The sequence below is a fragment of the Miscanthus floridulus genome, chromosome 17 (assembly GCF_019320115.1).
Source record: "Miscanthus floridulus cultivar M001 chromosome 17, ASM1932011v1, whole genome shotgun sequence".
NCBI lineage: Eukaryota > Viridiplantae > Streptophyta > Magnoliopsida > Poales > Poaceae > Miscanthus > Miscanthus floridulus.
The window spans coordinates 63,548,210-63,565,863 of NC_089596.1; the positions used below are offsets into that span (position 1 = coordinate 63,548,210).

The following is a 17,654-nucleotide window of genomic DNA, read 5'->3' on the forward strand; positions in this document are numbered from 1 at the left end:
TGCAACTTGAGCCATGGGAAGGGTTGGAGGGCACCGAAACCTCTTCTACAAAAAGAGGAAGCTGAAAAGCTGTTTGCCGTAACAAAAGATGAAAATTTGTTCATTTTCACACAAATTCACCACTTACAAAGTGATTTCATCACAAAAAGGACTAATGTACTCTTAAAATTCAAAGGACTGTTCACTCAGGGGCTCCCCCACAAACTTATTCAATTACAGTCTCTTCCTAGCTTTGCTACGAGTACTACTGTGGCTGCCGCGCCACGCTCTCCATCGGCAATGTCCGGCCATGTACATGGGCCAGTTCATCTACTGCGGCCGCCGCGCCACGCTCTCCATCGGCAACGTCTGGCCATGTCCATGGGCCAGTTCGTCTACTGCGGCCGCCGCACCACGCTCTCCATCGGCGACATCCTACCGCTCCACGGGATCCTCGAAGGCGCCGTCATCTGCAACGTCGAGCACCACGCCAGCGACTGTGGTGCCCCTCCGCTGGGGCGTCTAGGGACTATGCCATCGTCATCAGCCGCAACCCCGATAACGGCGTCTGGGCGGGGGTCGCCTCCCACCGAAGGAAGGCCGCAACACATGACGGTAAAACCGACGGTGTTCGGCACCCTCCAGCGCTCCTCCTTCGGCAGCAGTGACCCCTCCTCAGCACAGGCGACCCGCACCATCTCATCTACGTTGGATGATCTCCAGCTCAACATCACGCTCTAGATTCATGAGCGGATCTGTGAGATTTTCTCTCCCTGGCATTACCCTCTCTTACTCAGGAACCGATGCATTCGGTGGGAAGGAAGGAGAAGAGGTGGTGGCTCAAAGGCTGGTGAGGAGGTGGGACGAGGACTCCTCTTCCCCCCTCCCCCTATTTAAAGAAGGGGCTCAGCGGCTAAGGAAAGGTGAAAGGTTGGGACAAAAAACTCTCTGCCTTCTCCTATTCAATGCAAATTAGAAATCAATGCTGACAGAAATCTAAGAGGATGCGATGGAGCCGGAGGGACACGCTTTGGTCGACAAGACATCGTCTGGTCAGACAGAACGTTGCCTGCACATGGCCCGCCACTAATGCGCCCTGGGCATGAGGACCGAGGCACGCTCGCATGCAGGCAACTCTTCGCTTCCCCAGGCAGGACCGTGGAGCGACCCAACGACGGAACCCCCCTCTAGGGGGAGCCCAACGGGCCACCTAGGTCGATTGGGCGGCCCAAGCAAAACAACGAATGAACGACCGTCGAAAGATAAGCACCTCTGTTTACTTACTTTGAGTGTTAATTTCTTTACCGAGCCTCCGACCCCAGCAACAGTAGAGGCACGGACATTGCTCGGGGGGCTGCCAAGGTTGTCTATCGCCCTCTTCGCCTGACCCCTCCTTACATTTAAAACCAGAAGCGCGGTGTGTGGGTATAAAACTTTGAATACAACTGGACTAATCGTCGGACCCTACGCCTCGACGGCTACGGTGTTTTGTGTTCACTGACATAAATCGAACTCACAGTTCCCCGCACCGCAAGCCTCGGCTCCCGCCTTCCCGAGAAGGGTTTGGAGGGGTCCACCTGCAGAACCTCCTTCGAGGAGAAGATGTCAGGTCGACTAAATCAATCGAGCGGCTCGAATTACCGCCGAGAGACAAAAACAAAAAATAGCGACTCTTATGCAGGTTACGCCAACCTCGTCGCAAACATCGGGTCCAAACCCCGCACGGACACATCTGGTTGAAGCTTCCCATCGCTCGTATCACCAAGGTAACGTTATTCATTTCAATTAAGTAATACATTAAAACCATACATCCGAACATTGCATATGCAAATCTCTGCATCTCAAACGCTTCGTGTCACGTCAAGAAGTGGTAGCCGCCTCATTCAATATAAGCGGCGACCGACTGAGGTTCGAAGGCCGACCCGTGAGGGGCTCGAGGCCGCCTTGCATCAAACAGAGCCAAGGGAGAGAAACAGAGATGAGCCCCAGCGGCCTTGCCCGACCCCGCTCAAAAGCGGACAGGGGCGTCTCGACCTTTCTTGTTCAATTCTAACCCTGAGCCAAACCCACAGAATCTTCATCGAGGAGAGGCCAACGGGCCACCTGAGCCTATCGAACAGCTCGGGCATCTGCCGGGAGGCGGGTTAAGAAGTAGTAAAATGCCACATGAGGGCTCTACCGACCCCATCAGCAAATGATGGACCCGGATTTCACACGAACATACCCGTTAGCGTGCTCATTGAGCACGACACTCGAGCCATCGAGGCAAGTGTCGTCAGCTTAGCTTCTCTAATTGCGGAAACCGAGGATGGGGTAACGCACGAAAACACGGCCGACCCCTATTAGACCCTAAAGGGCTCGAGGGCTCAAGCCAGATCAAGAGACTGAGGTTCGAAGGCTGACCCGCGAAGGGTCCAGAGCCACCCCGCGTCGAACAAGAGCCAGGGGAGAAAACGCAGATGTGCCTCAGCGGTCTTTGCCCAACCCGCATTGAGGCGGATAGGGTCATCTCAACCTTCTAGTTCAATCTAGCCCCTAGCCAAGCCCATAGAAACCCCATTGAGGGGGAATCTGTTGGAAGGCGGGGCAAAGAGCAACGGAATGCCACCCGAGGGCTTTGCCGACTCTGCCGCAAAGCGACGGGATCGGATTCTGTCCGAACATCCCTGTTAGCGAGCTTATGAAGCACGTCACTCGAGCCATCAAGGCAAGTAACATTGCCCTAACCCCTCTAGTTGCAAAAAAACGCTGATAGGGCGATAGTCACAAAACAAGCCGGTCCTTGACCGAATCCCCACCACGCGCGGAGGCTTGAGGAAGGCCGGAACAGCAATGACACCGAACGAACGGTCATGCAGTGATCGCCGAAATCCCAAGTGGGGGGTACGTGCGAATACAAACCAGACCTCTTCCTCGCACCAAGACCAGCGACAAAGTTCGGGGGAACAGATTGGTAAGACTGTAAAAGGCCCACGCCCAGACGGCTACGATAATTTTGCTCAACTAGCACAATCAAAATTTCCCCTAAACACCACGGGCCCTACAGTCTTAACAAACAGAAAGGTCGATCGCGTAAATCTTTTTCATCGCAAAAAGGGAAGAAGGTAAGATCAAACAAATAAAACAAAAGTGCGAAACAAAGTCACGAATCCGCTTTCGGACACAAAAGTATCGACACTTGTTCACATATTACAAATAAGTGTTATCAAACTTATTCAACTAACTACTTCCACAGAGGGAGAACCGATTCTTTCAGCCTATTCGCTAGGTCCCGCGCAAGGGGAGTCACCGCCTTCTCCATCTCGTCCAGCTCAGCATCTTCATACACAGGCGCAAAGCCTTGGCTCATTACCTCCAAGTTGATCTCCCGGTCATAATGGGAACGGGTGACGGCAAAGGCCTAGGTGATCCCGGTGTGAAAGGCGTCCTCCTCAAGTTGGCCTACCCACGCCGTGATGCCCGCGGCATAAGCCGCAAGCGAGCTGGTTCCCTCTAGCTGCGCCACCCTCAGCTCCGCGTCCTGATGCACCTCGGCTTCTCGCTGCTGGGCGGCAGCTAGATGCGCTCCCACATCTCCTCGTAGCTGGGCCTCCTCAGTAAGGTGGTCCCATTCCGCCTTTTGCTCATGAAGGAACCGGGACTTGTTCCGGCTATGAGCAACAATACTCCGAAAAGAAGACCGGTATCAAAAAACACGAAAACACAAAAATACGTGAAGAAAGAAGAAAATGAGGGAGAAGATCAAGTGGATACCCGACTAGTAGGAATGAGGATTTCACGCAGGGCACCACTGGCCTGGCTCAAGGCATCCATCATAGCCGAGAACCCGACGTCAAGACTTTCTCGCTCCAAGCTCTCGGAAGCATCGTCAAGCAAAAAAAGAACCGACGTTGGGTCCTGAGCGGCCATCCACTGGAGCGGCGGCTCACCCCGCGCGGGGGAGCGGCTGCCTTCCGACAATAGGGCCAAAGGTGGCTCCCTTCTGGTCCTCCTCACCACCGTCACAATGCCCGAAGACCCTTTGCCCATGTCCTCCTCCATCGGGCCCACCTCGGGCGCCGCAGCCTGGGCCGCCGGTGGCGCGGATTGCGCCGCTCCCTCGGGCACCGCCATGGCGACATCCGGCCCCACCGGGCTGGCCATGGTCGCGGGCACCACCGCCTGGGTCTTTGGTGGCACGGACTGTGCTGCTCCCACGGACGCCATCGCGACTGCATCAGGATGCGCCTGGCTCGTCGGGGTTGGGGACCGTCCGGCCACGTCCCTCTCCGTCTAGCCCACGTCGAACGCCGTCGTTTGAGCCACCGGAGGCTCGGACTACGCTACCCCCCCCCCCGGGTACCACCATGGCTACGTCCGGCGGCTCCTGGCTGGGCGCGGTCACGACTACATCCACCAGCGATACCGGACTCTCGGCTAGCGGGGTCGCGCCCGCCATGTAAGACGCCGCCTGCTCGGCAACCACCGAGGGCACGGGTGCTGCCGGATCGGCCAACAAGGCCGCAGCATCAACACCGCTCCTGCATGAAACAGGAGCGATGTCGGGCAGCGCCATCCGTCCCGCCTGAAGAGCAAGGCTCTTCTTGGGCGCCGACCCTAGAGGGTGGCCCCATCACAAGAATCTGCAAAAGGGAAAAGGCATAAGGTCGGAATAGAAAAATAAAAAGGAAAAAACAAGGGGAATCGGTGACATACTCTGGCGCTTTTGGGTGGCGGGTACGTTTTGGGGACGAACCCCCGGACCCCTTCTCCAACTCATGTGGGCGAGGCCGTTTTGAGCCTGTCCCCTGCTCCGAGGCAGGGGGGCTCGTCTCCCTTATCACCAAGGGTGCGGCGATAGGGCCTCTCTCCTCCATCGGCTCATGGGGCGTGGCGACAGGGCCACTCCCCTCCATCGGCTCATGGGACGCGGCGACAGGGCCACCCCCCCTCCATCGGCTCATGGGGTGCGGTGACATGGCCGCTTCCCTCTGTCGTCTCATGGGGTGTGGCGATAGGGCCACCCCCCTCCATCAGCTCACGGGGCGCGGCATCGGAGTCATCCCCCTCCATCAGCACCTCGGGGGTGGCCACGGATCCATCCCCTCCCATCCACCGATCCCCCGCCGGCACCCCGAGGGTGATGGCGGATCCACCGGCTCCCACCAGACCCAGGGACAGGCCCGGCTCCACCGTCCTTTAGGACTCCCTTCCCCCCGCATGGAACGGAAAGGGCCCCTGCGTAGACAATGAGTCCTCATCCTCTAGGTCACCCCAATCCACGCCAGCTACTACCTCGTCAGATTTATCATCATCATCTTCTTCTTCACTACTAGTCTCCTCTCCTTGATCTCGAGCTTGCTGCTTCCGTATCACCTTTTTCTTCGCGAGCTCCCTCATCTTCTTGTCCCAACCGGCCACGGCGTGGTTCGCTGCCGTCCGGGTTGGGTCCTTTGGCAGCGGAGCTGGGCTGTCTTTGAAGAATAGTCCCCCCGACTGGTCCCGCTATCCCGAGGTTAGCATCAGGAGGCTGGAAATACAAATGAAAAGAAAAGCAAGGGGAAAGGAAACTTACGAATTCAACAAACCCTGGTTCCGGTCGCATTGGGGGATGCCCCGGCACCGGATACATGAAGTCAAGGATGGCGCCAACAGAGTTCTTTGTGGGCTCCATTGCCTCCTTGATGTGTTGCGCCACTTCAGAGGGAGGGAGCGCTTCATCGGAAAGCACCGTCCCTTCGAACGACGCTCTGGGCACCATCTGATATAGGGGAAGCATGCGCGCCATCAGCGGCGCAACCCTCCTCGCATGGTAGGCGCCGATAATCCCCGATCCCTTCACGCCCCTCTCCTTCAGAGTTCGGAGGGCGGCAAGAAGGTAGTTAAGGTGCTTCTTTTCCTTGCCCATGACACCCCACCCCCACGACCCCGGGGTCTCCATGATGTAGCGCCCAGTGAAAACTGGCAAGGGGGCGGTGGCGTCATTCTTGACATAGAACCATTGCGAATGCCACCTCTTGTTGGAGGTGAACAGACGCATTAGCGAGTACGCTCCTGTCAGGTTGCTGCAGAGGTGGATGTTGGCGCACCCCACCAGCGCGTGCAGCTCTTGCTTCCTAGCCCGCCTCTTTAGAAGATTAACGGCGAAGAGATACCGCCACAGGTCAAAGTGGGGACTGATCCCCAAGAACCCCTCGCACAGGGCGACGAACGCCGCAATGTGCTGGATCCCATTGGGGGTAAGGTGTTGAAGCTCCACCTGGTAGTAGTCCAACAGTCCCCGAAGGAACTGATGGGCGGGCGTGACGAATCCCCGCTCATGGAAGTGGGCGAAAGACACAACGTACCCTTCGGGCGGCTGCGGTTCCTCCTCTTCACCGGGCAGCCACCACTCCTCGGCGGCGGTCAACGGGCGAAGGAGGCCTCGGCGGACGAGGCCCTCTAAGCGTTGAGGGGAGATGTTGGATTTGTACCCCGGGTCCATTGCGACGGCGGGAGCAGCACGGGGAAGAAGGCAGCAGCGAGTTTGACGGTGGGAGCAGTGCGCGTGTCGGAGGCTCTAGCGATTGATGGCGGAGGTTGGCGATGCGAAGGCGAAAAGGCGGAGTACGGGACCCTGGGGGCGGATGCGAGAAGCGCAACCGTCCACCTCGATCTCCGGGCCTGCCACGCGCACCGCCGTGTCACCTCACGGGATACGCGCCCGCGATCCCTATCCTTTCCCACTAAAACCACGCTGGACGGTTCGCCTTCCCAAGCGGACCAGACTCCTTTCCCACATATGGGACATGGGTCAGAATGCTTCTTCTCTAGCCCACCTAGGCCTTGAACGTCCAGGGATCGGCCCAACGGTCTCGACGACCAACCCAACAGAAGATGGGCCCGTAAGCAACCGGGACCTAGGTACACGAGCGTCAGTAGGGCCTCGATCTGAAGTCGAGCCCCAGCCAAGTTGACCCTGGACAAAATCCCCGCAAACGGGACACCAGGGTTCCCTTAAAGCTTTTCGGTTGACGAAACCAAACCTCATAGCCTTACCCGCGAAGGGTCCGAAGCACCCCCTAGGCGATTCTGCCCAAATCACTCGGGGGCTCGGGGGCTCGGGGGCTACACCCATCGGGTGCGCTCGCGCGCACCCTCTGGCAAAATCAAAATACCCCCTGGGCGATTCTGCTCGAATCACCCAGGGGCTCAGGGGCTACTGTTGGGGACCTAATACCGGGGTACCCAATGAGGTGAAACTGATAACCATCGAACGTTGACACTCCCGATCAGACGAGAACGTTACTACGTCTCTTGTCCGAAACGACGAAAGACTGGTTCCGCCTCGCTCGACCCCTAGGGCTAGGCTCCGCCTCGCCCGACCCCCGGTGGTCAGACTCCGCCTCGCCCGACCCCCGAGGGCTAGACTCCGCCTCGCCCTACAAGTACACCCTGCTCCATCATAAGGATGAGCACAGGGTACGACATGACACTCGAGTCAAACGTAGCACCAAGGACCATGCCCTGCGCCGCGACAGGAAAAGTACCGCCAGGGTACGACGGGATGGGCGCTTTAGACCATTTCGGCATTGCAAATGTATGTTCCAAATGTTTCACCTATTTCAGACGTTGAAAGGTCCTAATGGCTAGAGGGGGGTGAATAGCCTATTAAAAATTTCTACAACAACACTTAACAAACCGGTTAGACAATTATGAGGTGAAGCAAGTGTTGCGCTAGCCTACTAAAAATGCAAGCCACCTACCACAATTCTAGTTTATATAGTTTCTATCCACACAATAGCTATGACACTACACTAAGTTAGTGTGCTCTCAAAAGCTAACTAAAGAGCCACACTAACCAAACTAACAAGCTCTCACACTAGCTACACTAAAGAGTTTGACAACTAGTTTGCGGTAATATAAAGAGAGTGAGCAATTTATTTATACCGCCGTGTTGAAGAAGGAGCCAATCAATCACAAGAATGAATACCAATGAAGACCAATCACCTCGGAATCAAATGATGATCACAATGATTTTTTACCAAGGTTCACTTGCTTGCCGGCAAGCTACTCCTCGTTGTGACGATTCACTCACTTGGAGGTTCACGAGCTAATTGGCATCACACGCCAAACCCTCAATAGGGTGCCGCACAACCAACACAAGATGAGGATCACACAAGCCACGAGCAATCCACTAGAGTACCTTTTGGCTCTCCGCCGAGGAAAGGTCAAGAACCCCTCACAATCACCACGATCGGAGCCGGAGACAATCACCACCCTCCACTCGACGATCCTCGCTGCTCCAAGCCGTCTAGGTGGTGGCAACCACCAAGAGTAACAAGCGAATTCCGCAGCGAAACACGAACACCAAGTGCCTCTATATGCAAACACTCAAGCAATGCACTTGGATTCTCTCCCAATCTCACAAAGATGATGAATCAATGATGGAGATGAGTGGAAAGGCTTTGGCTAAGCTCACAAGGTTGCTATGTCAATGCAAATGGCCAAGAGAGTGAGCTTGAGCCGGTTATGGGGCTTAAATAGAAGCCCCCACGAAATAGAGCCGTTGTACCCCTTCACTGGGCACAACATGGGGTGACCGGACGCTCTGGTCATATCGATCGGACGCTGGACCTCAGCGTCCGGTCACGCGATGCGTGCCACGTGTCCCCTCTCTTCAAATGTTGATCGCCCGATCTCAACGGTCAAGTGACGACCGGACCAAGCAGCTCAAAGTGACCGGACGCTGAACCCCAGCGTCCGGTCATTTCCAGTAAGCATCCAGAGATGACTTTTCACGACCGGACGCGTCCGATCAAACTCGACCGGACACACCCAGCGTCCGATCACTTGACGACTCCTCTGTCCACTGCCACGTCAGTAGGACCAGACGCACCCTGTCAGCGCCTGATCACTGAGTGACCCAGCGTCCGGTCAGAGACCGACGCTGCGTGCCCTCTGCTGTCACTGACCGGACGTGTCGGTCCAACCGAGACCAGCGTCCGGTCACTCACAGTGACCTCCGTTTTTTCTGTATAGGGCGCCGGTGAAGTTCCTAACTCTTGCTCAAATGTGCCAACCACCAAGTATAACACCTTGTGCACATGTGTTAGCATATTTTCATAAACATTTTTAAGGGTGTTAGCACTCCACTAGATTCTAAATGCATATGCAATGAGTTAGAGCATCTAGTGGCACTTTGATAACCGCATTTCGATACGAGTTTCACCCCTCTTAATAGTACGGCTATCGATCATAAATATGATTACACTCATTAAGTGTCTCGATCACCAAAACAAAATAGCTCATACCATTTATACATTTGTCTTGAGCCTTTTGTTTTTCTCTTTCTTCTTTTCAAGTCCAAGCACTTGATCATCACCATGGCATCACCATCATCATGTCATGATCTTTATTTTCTTCGTCACTTGGAATGTGCTACCTATCTCATGATCACTTTATAAACTAGGTTAGTACTTAGGGTTTCATCAATTCACCAAAATCAAACTATAGCTTTCAGACGTATGTTGTAAGAGTTTTATCTAGACGTTGCATATGTTAAAGTGATTATACACATATATTGTAAACGTATGTTATATATATAATCAATCAAGCAGAGCAATTTCAGTGTGAATCCTATCGTCTAAATGTGATAAAACCGATCAAATACATATAAAACAAAATCTATGGATCAGATCGATTCTAACAAAAACTATAATATTTCTTCAACGGTCCACGCTGTGTAGCCGATTCAAACAATAAAACAAAGACGAAAATCATTTCCCAACTAACCAAAATCAACCATGCATGTGTCTTGCATCCTCCAGCATGCGCATAAGCAGCCACCTCCTCTGGTTCCTCCTGCACGCCTCACATATGTGCCTCCAGCTGCCCAGGATGGTGGGAGAGAAAGTAGAGAAACAAAAGGTGTTCACCGTTGTGAGAGGATAAGAAATAAGGAGGCATGGAAATTGTTGCTGCCTGCCAGCAGAGAGGCTATGAGAATATTTGTAGGTGGACGAGAAATAAGTGAAGTGAATTTTTTTACGGGGAGAAATAAAAGAAAAATTGGGGTCCGCTAACCAATATCATGGATTGGTCGTGCTACCTTCTGTCTAAAGGATAAAAGAAGTATAGTATATGTTTAGTAGAAGTAAAAAAAATATGGTAAGTTTATCTAAATATAAAAAAAATTATATCCACATTTCAGATTCTTCGGTCTTTTCTTTTTAATTCTTAGAATGTTCTCGTGTCCTTCGTCTTTATATGATTGTAACTCAAGTTACATAGTCCGATCTCAAGATGTTTTGGGTTTCGTTGTAACGCACGGGCACGTTTGCTAGTTTTTAACAAATTAGCAAAGTTAAAAAAATTAAAAATTTCAGATATGACTTAGAAGATTTCCAATTTTCAAAAAAAAACTTGCATAGGTCCAACTGAAGAATTATTTTGATTGGTTACTACTTAACACTGCACCATCAGAAAACAGCTTTTGTGCGATAGCTAGCAATCTTATCTACTGACACTTTAGCAAAGATTTCCAATAGCAACTTCTGTGTAATTTTCAAATAACAGAGGGAACTTAGACATGTTATAACGTTTCCTACTACTCAAATAACAATAATCGGTTCTAGCCTTCCGTAACAACTAAACAAGTTTATAAGAGCATGTCCGAGAGGCTTTCTAAATCTCTCTCTAAATCATTGTTCAGAGAGTCATTTGCATAAAAATCGCTTTCTATACCTTTTTATTCTCCAACAGTTTTTCTATATCTCGTGAGCACTCTAGAGAGCTATTTTCGTATTTTATTTTTGGCTAGCGAAAAATCCAGAATAGAAGATTGCTATATTTAGATAACCATTTAGAGCAACTCCAAAAGCTTAGCTAAAATTATTAGCCAAATTCCATTGTTTAGCCATTTTATAAAATAGAATACTTCTCAAAAAAAAGAAGAGCTCCCAAGTCACATAGCGAGTGTCCGTAATTGGCTATATATGGTCACCGAAAATCAAGGGATAGTCAGCGTCCTATTTTAAAAAGTCAGATAGCATATCTGTAGGAGCATAATTTTTGCTATACAAATTTTGAAATAGTCTTCATAACAAGAATAGCTAAGCTGTTAGAGTTGTTTTTAGAGAAACTGTTGGAGAATATTTTTCATAAAAATCTCTATTCCTAGCATTTAGAAAGGAGTCTAGGAGTTGCTCTGATAGGTAAATAAAAAATCAAAATTAGCAGTGAGCGGACCAACGCGGACACTTCGGGGCTGCTAGTTTTCTGGTGTAGCCTCACTTGACTCACCTGCTGCACCGGCGTAAGCAACGAGGCGCTCGCCCAAGCAGCCGAGCCAGTTTGGCTCTCCCATGCGAGCAAGCCAAGTCTAACTCGCACGGTCTTTCAAAGCGCCCAAATAAGAGAACCAAACAGACATTGCACGTGCTATCCTCGCTCAGGAAGGTGTAACATTCCTCGGCGAAGAAACCAAGCAGGTCCTTCACTCTTCTTCACAGTAGTAGAGAAGTAGAGATAGCCCAATATAAACACAACACAAACATTGTTCAAAGGCACAGCGAGCTCATGAGAAAAAGAAGAAGAAAAAAGCAGCCTGATCGGCTGAGCTTATTGTCTCGTAAATGATCGTAAATTTCCAGTCGGAACAGTATTTTTCTCTCACACCAAACCAGGCAGCAGTACTTTTTTCACAATCCAGCAACGAACAAGCCCAGCCAAACGAACAGGCTGGAGAATGTTTATTTCTATTTTCATGTTATCTTTAAAGTAGTTCGTACCAACGAAATGGTACGCCGTACGCTTTCGCTTGAATACAATCACGATGTACTACTTGCAATGATGCATTTGCAGATCCTGGCCGGAGAAGAGGGGAGCTCTATACATCAAGGAACAAGGAATGAGAATTCGCCGACTCCGGTGGTGGATACCTCTATCCATACAAGATTGCCAGTACTAGCTAGGAGGAGGTCTTGTTGCCGCCGCACTGCGGGCACATGAAGATGACGTGCTGCAAGGCCGGTCTGAGCGGCGTGGAGGAGCAGGACATGGGCGGGGTGGTCTTGGCGATGGGGATCAGCGACTGCACCACGTCCGTCATCAGCGGCCGGTACTCCGCCTTCGTCTGGACGCACACCGCGGCGATGGCGGCGACCTGTGCTCCCAGTTGCATTCGTGTCATGTCAGTTAAAGATGTCGTACGTCTTGGTGTCATTGAACGGCTAATGATGAGCGGCATAATTGCAGAGTAAATGAGGAATAAATGGGAGAGTAGCGCCGTCAGAGCAGCAGGGACGTTAGAAAGGAAGAAGACCTGGATCAGATCCTTCAGGGCAAACTGGCCTTTCAGGGCAGGGTCAACCATCTGCACCAGTTTCTGGCGGTTCGTGAGTCGCGGAAGGGCCTGGAAACAAGATGAGTGCCTATTCAGTCACCATGACATGCAGTAGTACTGATTAATGAGTGATCGGACATAACGTACTGACCCAGGAAACCAGGACATGCTCTCCGGGCGGCCGCTGCGTGTCCACGGGTACCCGGCCGGTGAGCAGCTCCAGGAGCACAACCCCGTAGCTGTACACGTCCGACTTGGTCGTCAGCTTCCCCGTCGACATGTACCTGCAATGCAAACAGCTAGCCTGCGATCAATCGACGCTACCAAAAGAAAAAAAAAAAGAAGGAAGCATTACAAGCTGATTGGAAATGGCGGCGTGCTCGTCGTACTCTGGCGCGAGGTAGCCGGTGGTGCCGAGCACGCGGGTGACGACCTGCCCGTCGGCCTTGTTGGAGCCGACCTTGGCCATGCTGAAGTCGGAGACGCGGGCGCGGTAGTTGTGGTCCAGCAGGACGTTGCTGCAGTTGAAGTCGCGGTGGATCACGGCGGGGCTGCTGTGCTCGTGCAGGAACTCGAGCGCGCGCGCGCAGTCCAGCGCGATGCCCAGCCGCGTCTGCCAGTCCAGCGGCGGCGGGGGCCTCAGCTGGAGGAGGCCTTCTGCTGCAGCCGCGGGCGCCGGCGGCCGGGGCGGGTGGAGGTGGCTCTTGAGGCTGCCGTTGGGCATGTACTCGAACACCAGCAGCCGGTGGCTCTGGTCGGCGCAGTAGCCCAGCAGCCCCACCAGGTACGGCGAGTCCATCCGGCTCAGCAGGTCCACCTGCATTCAACAAGTCACATTTGCTTTCAGTTACTGCAACCAGCGATGAGATGCGATCAAAAAGTCTAAAGAGGTGTTTAAACCGAGGGGCTAAAGTTTACGGGTGTTACATCATATGCCGTATGAGAGTGTTTAGATAATAATAAAAAAATTACAGAAGTCCTCAGAAGTTCACGAGACGAATTTATTAAGCCTAATTAATCCGTCATTAGCATATATTTACTGTAGCTTTACCATAGCACCATATTGTCAAATCGTGGACTAATTATGCTTAAAAAATTCATCTCGTAAAGTAGTCGTAATATGTGTAATTAGTTATTTTTAATCTATATTTAATACTTCATGTATATGTCTAAATATCCGATGTGATAAAGACTAAACTTTAGGGGAGGAACTAAACCAGCTTTAAGTTCAGCTTTGCAGTGCAGGGTACACGAGTACTGTACTCCCTACTTACAGCATAGAAATGTGAAACCTATGCAGAGCAACGCATCGCTTCGACCCACATGGCACATACTCGGGTTAATTTACTCGGTGCAACTCACGGGCTAGATCGCGATCCTAATAAAAAGTATGCCGGTAAGCCGCTCTACTGATTGCATTGCATTAGCAGCAATGCGTCCTGTGCATCTGCACAGCAGTTACGTGTCAATACATCAGCGTTACAGCCACCGTGCCCACCGGACTTGAGCAGTGGAGGTCGTTCGAGATACGGGACCATGCCAGGCAATCAGACCTATTTTGAGTTGTCTGGAACATAATTTAAATATAGGTATTATCTCTTCTGAAAACTCATTTGCAGAAAGGATTCTCTTTTGAGTCTCGTTGTTGGAGAAGACACCGAATAAGTATTGAACCTTTTGCCTATAACACTATCCAAAGTACGAATAAGTCTTGTATTTTAGGTGGTATTGTTGGAGATAGCCTAATGGCTAATGGCCGAGTCATCAGGACGCACAAATGAACACTATTACACTATCCGTTAGCACATGCTGCGCGTGACACGCCCTACCAGAAGCGCTGCCGGCACCAGCCGCTGTACCAGAAGTCCAGAACCCATATATTTCCCCGGCCCGCGGGAGGACGGCATGCGGATGCAGCGGCAGCCGACAGGACCGGATCGACAAGGCTCACGCGTCCCCCGCGTCCCGCCCGCCAAACGGCCGCAACCAACCGGCGGCAGTCACCCACCGCAAAACGCAAACTTTTCCCGTGCCGCGGCAGGTTTGGTCCCGCGCGCCGCGTCCGCCAATTGCCCAAGGCACCGCGCGCAACGGACGAGCCCGACGCCACCAGCCGGGCGCGCTGCGTCACGACGCGCACCAGGATAAAGACAAGATGGAACAGTCTGTCACAGAAGGCGGCTCGCAGTCACGCACGCACGCGCGCGCGCGCAGCAGGCAGGCAGGCAGGCGGGCGGGCGGGCAGCCTGCCTTCCAGGTTACGTCCCGGCGCCACACCGCCCGTCCCAACGGCCGATCCCAGGCAGTCAGGCACACCAACCGCTGGAAGCTGGAACTCGAACTACCCCGGCTGCTCTGCTCGGTGCTCGCTGCGGCAACAGGGAAGGTTGGTACGAGCGTACGCGAAGCGGAGCGCGACGTACGTGGACGTGCACATGGACGATGGCGTGAGCTGAAGGCGACGTGCGTGTGTGCGTGTGGAGTTGCTTGGCTTACCTCGATGCGGAACTCGCGCTCGCCCTGCCGCCGGTGGTCCAGCCGCAGCCGCTTGATGGCGGCGGTGATGCCGTCGGCGAGCCGGCCGCGGAAGACCGCGCCGTAGGCGCCCCGCCCCACCATGTTGCACTCGCTGAACCCGTCCGTCGCGCGCTCCAGCTCCCGGTACGTGAACACCTGCGCGCCACGGCTCCGCGGCAGCTGCGCAGCCGAGAACCCTAGACGACCGGCGTATATGCACCCTGTGCCTGCCGCGCGTGGCCAGCAAAAGAAAACCAGTCATGCATGAGAAAGATCGAACCAATGCGACGTACGGGCACGGCGAACTTTGTAGCACTTACCGGCGCCGGCGTAGCCGCACCTGGTGTTATGGCTGCCGGAACTGGACGTCAGTGCGCCCGGCTTGCCGTCACCGTTGCAGCTGCTGCCGCCGGCGTCCGCCTGGCGCGGCCTCTCCCGGCGGGTCACCGCCATGATGACGCCCACGGCGACGAGCAGCACGAGGCCGATGGCCAGAGCCGAGACTGGCAGTATGGTGAAGAGCGGATTCGCCCGACCGCCGCCGCTGACATGGTTGACCCCGCGCGGCGCCGGCCACGGGGAGAACGTCCACGGCGCGAGCCGCGCGTCCGCGAGGTCCTCCGCGGCGATAGGGGATGGTGCCGGTGCAGGTGCCGGCGGCGGCGAAGGCGGGGAGAACGCGTCCTCCATTCCGGCCGGCCTTCGAGGATGGCCGGGTCGGTACGTCGCCACCAGGACAGGGCAGTGGAGACGACACAGCGCGTGAACAGAGAGATAAGGAAGCCGATGAGCGTACAGATATAGCTTTGCTACAAGGGGTGCACAAGGAATTAGCGTAGAAGTATAAACTCTCCTAATCTACTGCACCGTTTCCCTTTTCCCTGTGGCTGCAGTGCACGCAGAGCCGCAGAGGGACCTGCGTGGTAATGGAACAGCAGCTGCTTGTTGGTATTGGTAGTACGCTTGTACGGTTGTACTCCTGGCTACGTGGCTCGTCCACGAACTGGCACTGGCGCCGATGGGCGCTCAACATTGTATATTCACCGGTCACCGTGGCGTCGAGACGACACTGGTCGGTAGAATGCCATCGATCTAGATTCTCTGTAGGTTTCTGTTCGATTTTTACGCCATGCACGGCTCCATTGTCTGGTGGCAATGATCGTGCCCGCGGACGGTTCTTCCCTTGTCGAAATGTAAATGTATGGACCAGGTATGTGCACGGTGCCAAATTATGAAACTTACTGCAAGGTTCTTCTTCTGACAGTAGATGCGACCATATCACGGCCCGTGATGATTTTTACTCCTGCAATGGAGGAGCCTCTTCGACACGGCGAGCTAATAAAAAACGGTGCTTGCCCGGGGCAAGTCAACCCGGCCGATCTGTGGGAAATCCCGGCGGGCAAGGCGCCAAAACGGCCGAAATCACATGCGGTTGCACCGGCTCGTGAGGTTCGTTTGTTTGCGCTCGCGCGCTGGGTTCTTGCAGTGAAAGACGCTGGTCCAGTCCAGACGCCCGGGTAGGAATAGTAGGATCGACGTCCCGGTATTCTCTGCCGTCTCTTGTAGCCAGGTGGGAATTTTGTACAGGTTCGTGGCGAGTACACTGTGCACCGGGCTAGCTACCAATGTGCTTGAGCTGGTTTTCGTTACATCTGCTTAGAAAGGTTACAGAGAAATAAATGGTGCTCCACGCAGTTATTTATTAGAGCACCAGCTAGCAAATACGTACGGAGTACCCATTAGACGGACCTCACATTATATTAAAAAAATAAAGTTACACTTCGTGTCGTGCTACCCAATCAACAGTTAAAAATCTAGAGTGCCGGACATATCATATGGGCTTGTTTAGATATTATTTTATCAACCTCAATCTATATGTGTTGAAATGATTTAGTGTGCAATTTAAATTAAATTTCACACCAAATCATTACAATGTATATGGATTGAGGTGAATATATAGACATTCAAATAAGGCTTAATGGAGAAAAATACATCTTTCATTTATTCACTACTGCAAAAACAATTTTCAGCAACGGAACCATTTTTTGGTAGACGCGACTCAATCATGAGCCGCCTCTACAGTGTCATGTGAGCCAAGATACCTCTAGAGATGGATCTTAACAGGCGGCGCCAAAGCCAACCACCTATGCAAATTATTCTTTAGATGTAGCTGGCTTTGTCACCCGTCTTTGAAAATAATTCAGTTTTCAGAGGCAGCTGGTGGCACCAACCACATCTAAAGAACCATTTGTAGAGGCGGCCGACTTCGGAGCCGCTTCTGTTAGAAACAAATATCTACTGGCCCTCCTTGCTCACTCCGTCTCCTCTCCCGATCGCATCGCCTCCTGTCGACAGAATATCATCGGCAGTTCTCCGAGGGGTATCCCACGAAGGTAGATTGATCGGCAGAGGAGCGTGAGATCAAGAACAAGAAGGCAACAGAGACACACGAGTTAGACAGGTTCAGACCGTCAGTATGACGTAATACTCTACTCCTGTGGTCTGTTGGTTTGTATTGTCTATCGTCTGATATTGCGTAAGTTTGGAGGGGGTCCCTGCCCGCCTTATATAGTCCGGAGAGCAGGGCTACAAGTCGGTTAGATCTAGAAGATAACCGGAAAGTAATAACTGATTACAAGGATCTAGGGATCATACATATCCTAACAGATCTCCCAGTATCTTCAGGATATCCTCCAGATGTCTTGCGGGAGGCGCCGAGCAGAGCCGTGCATCGCAAGGCTTCGTCTTGTGGGCTGGGCCACCCCTGGGGGCGCAGCCCATGTGGTCTGCCGTGGGTATCCGGGGTCATACCCCCCACAGCTAGTCCTCGAGCGTCTTGTACCCATTGTGCAAC

General features: G+C 53.0%; 2 protein-coding genes across 2 annotated transcripts; one reads left to right on the top strand and one right to left on the bottom strand.

The window, feature by feature from the left end:
- The first annotated feature begins 354 nt into the window (after positions 1-354).
- On the top strand, positions 355-833 carry LOC136515706 (uncharacterized). Its single transcript, XM_066509227.1, has 2 exons — positions 355-663; positions 777-833. The coding sequence occupies exons 1-2, from the start codon at positions 355-357 to the stop codon at positions 831-833; spliced, it is 366 nt and encodes a 121-aa protein (XP_066365324.1).
- Positions 834-11,595: 10,762 nt separating this feature from the next.
- LOC136518416 (probable serine/threonine-protein kinase PBL7) lies at positions 11,596-15,566 on the bottom strand. Its single transcript, XM_066512075.1, has 6 exons — positions 15,121-15,566; positions 14,780-15,027; positions 12,673-13,100; positions 12,435-12,567; positions 12,263-12,352; positions 11,596-12,103 (listed from the first exon to the last, which is right to left on the bottom strand). Exons 1-6 carry the CDS (start codon positions 15,488-15,490, stop codon positions 11,909-11,911), a joined length of 1,464 nt encoding a protein of 487 aa, XP_066368172.1. The 5' UTR covers positions 15,491-15,566; the 3' UTR covers positions 11,596-11,908.
- Positions 15,567-17,654: the final 2,088 nt, after the last annotated feature.

Bases quoted from the DNA above. Each gene is read 5' to 3' on its own strand.
- LOC136515706 (XM_066509227.1), top strand. From the start codon at position 355: ATGTCCATGGGCCAGTTCGTCTACTGCGGCCGCCGCACCACGCTCTCC. The intron at 664-776 runs GCGACCCGCACC...TCTCTTACTCAG, and splicing joins GTGACCCCTCCTCAGCACAG to GAACCGATGCATTCGGTGGG.
- LOC136518416 (XM_066512075.1), bottom strand. From the start codon at position 15,490: ATGGAGGACGCGTTCTCCCCGCCTTCGCCGCCGCCGGCACCTGCACCG. The intron at 12,568-12,672 runs GTACGACGAGCA...TTTGCATTGCAG, and splicing joins ACCGGCTACCTCGCGCCAGA to GTACATGTCGACGGGGAAGC. The intron at 12,104-12,262 runs GTCTTCTTCCTT...CTGGGAGCACAG, and splicing joins CCCTGAAGGATCTGATCCAG to GTCGCCGCCATCGCCGCGGT.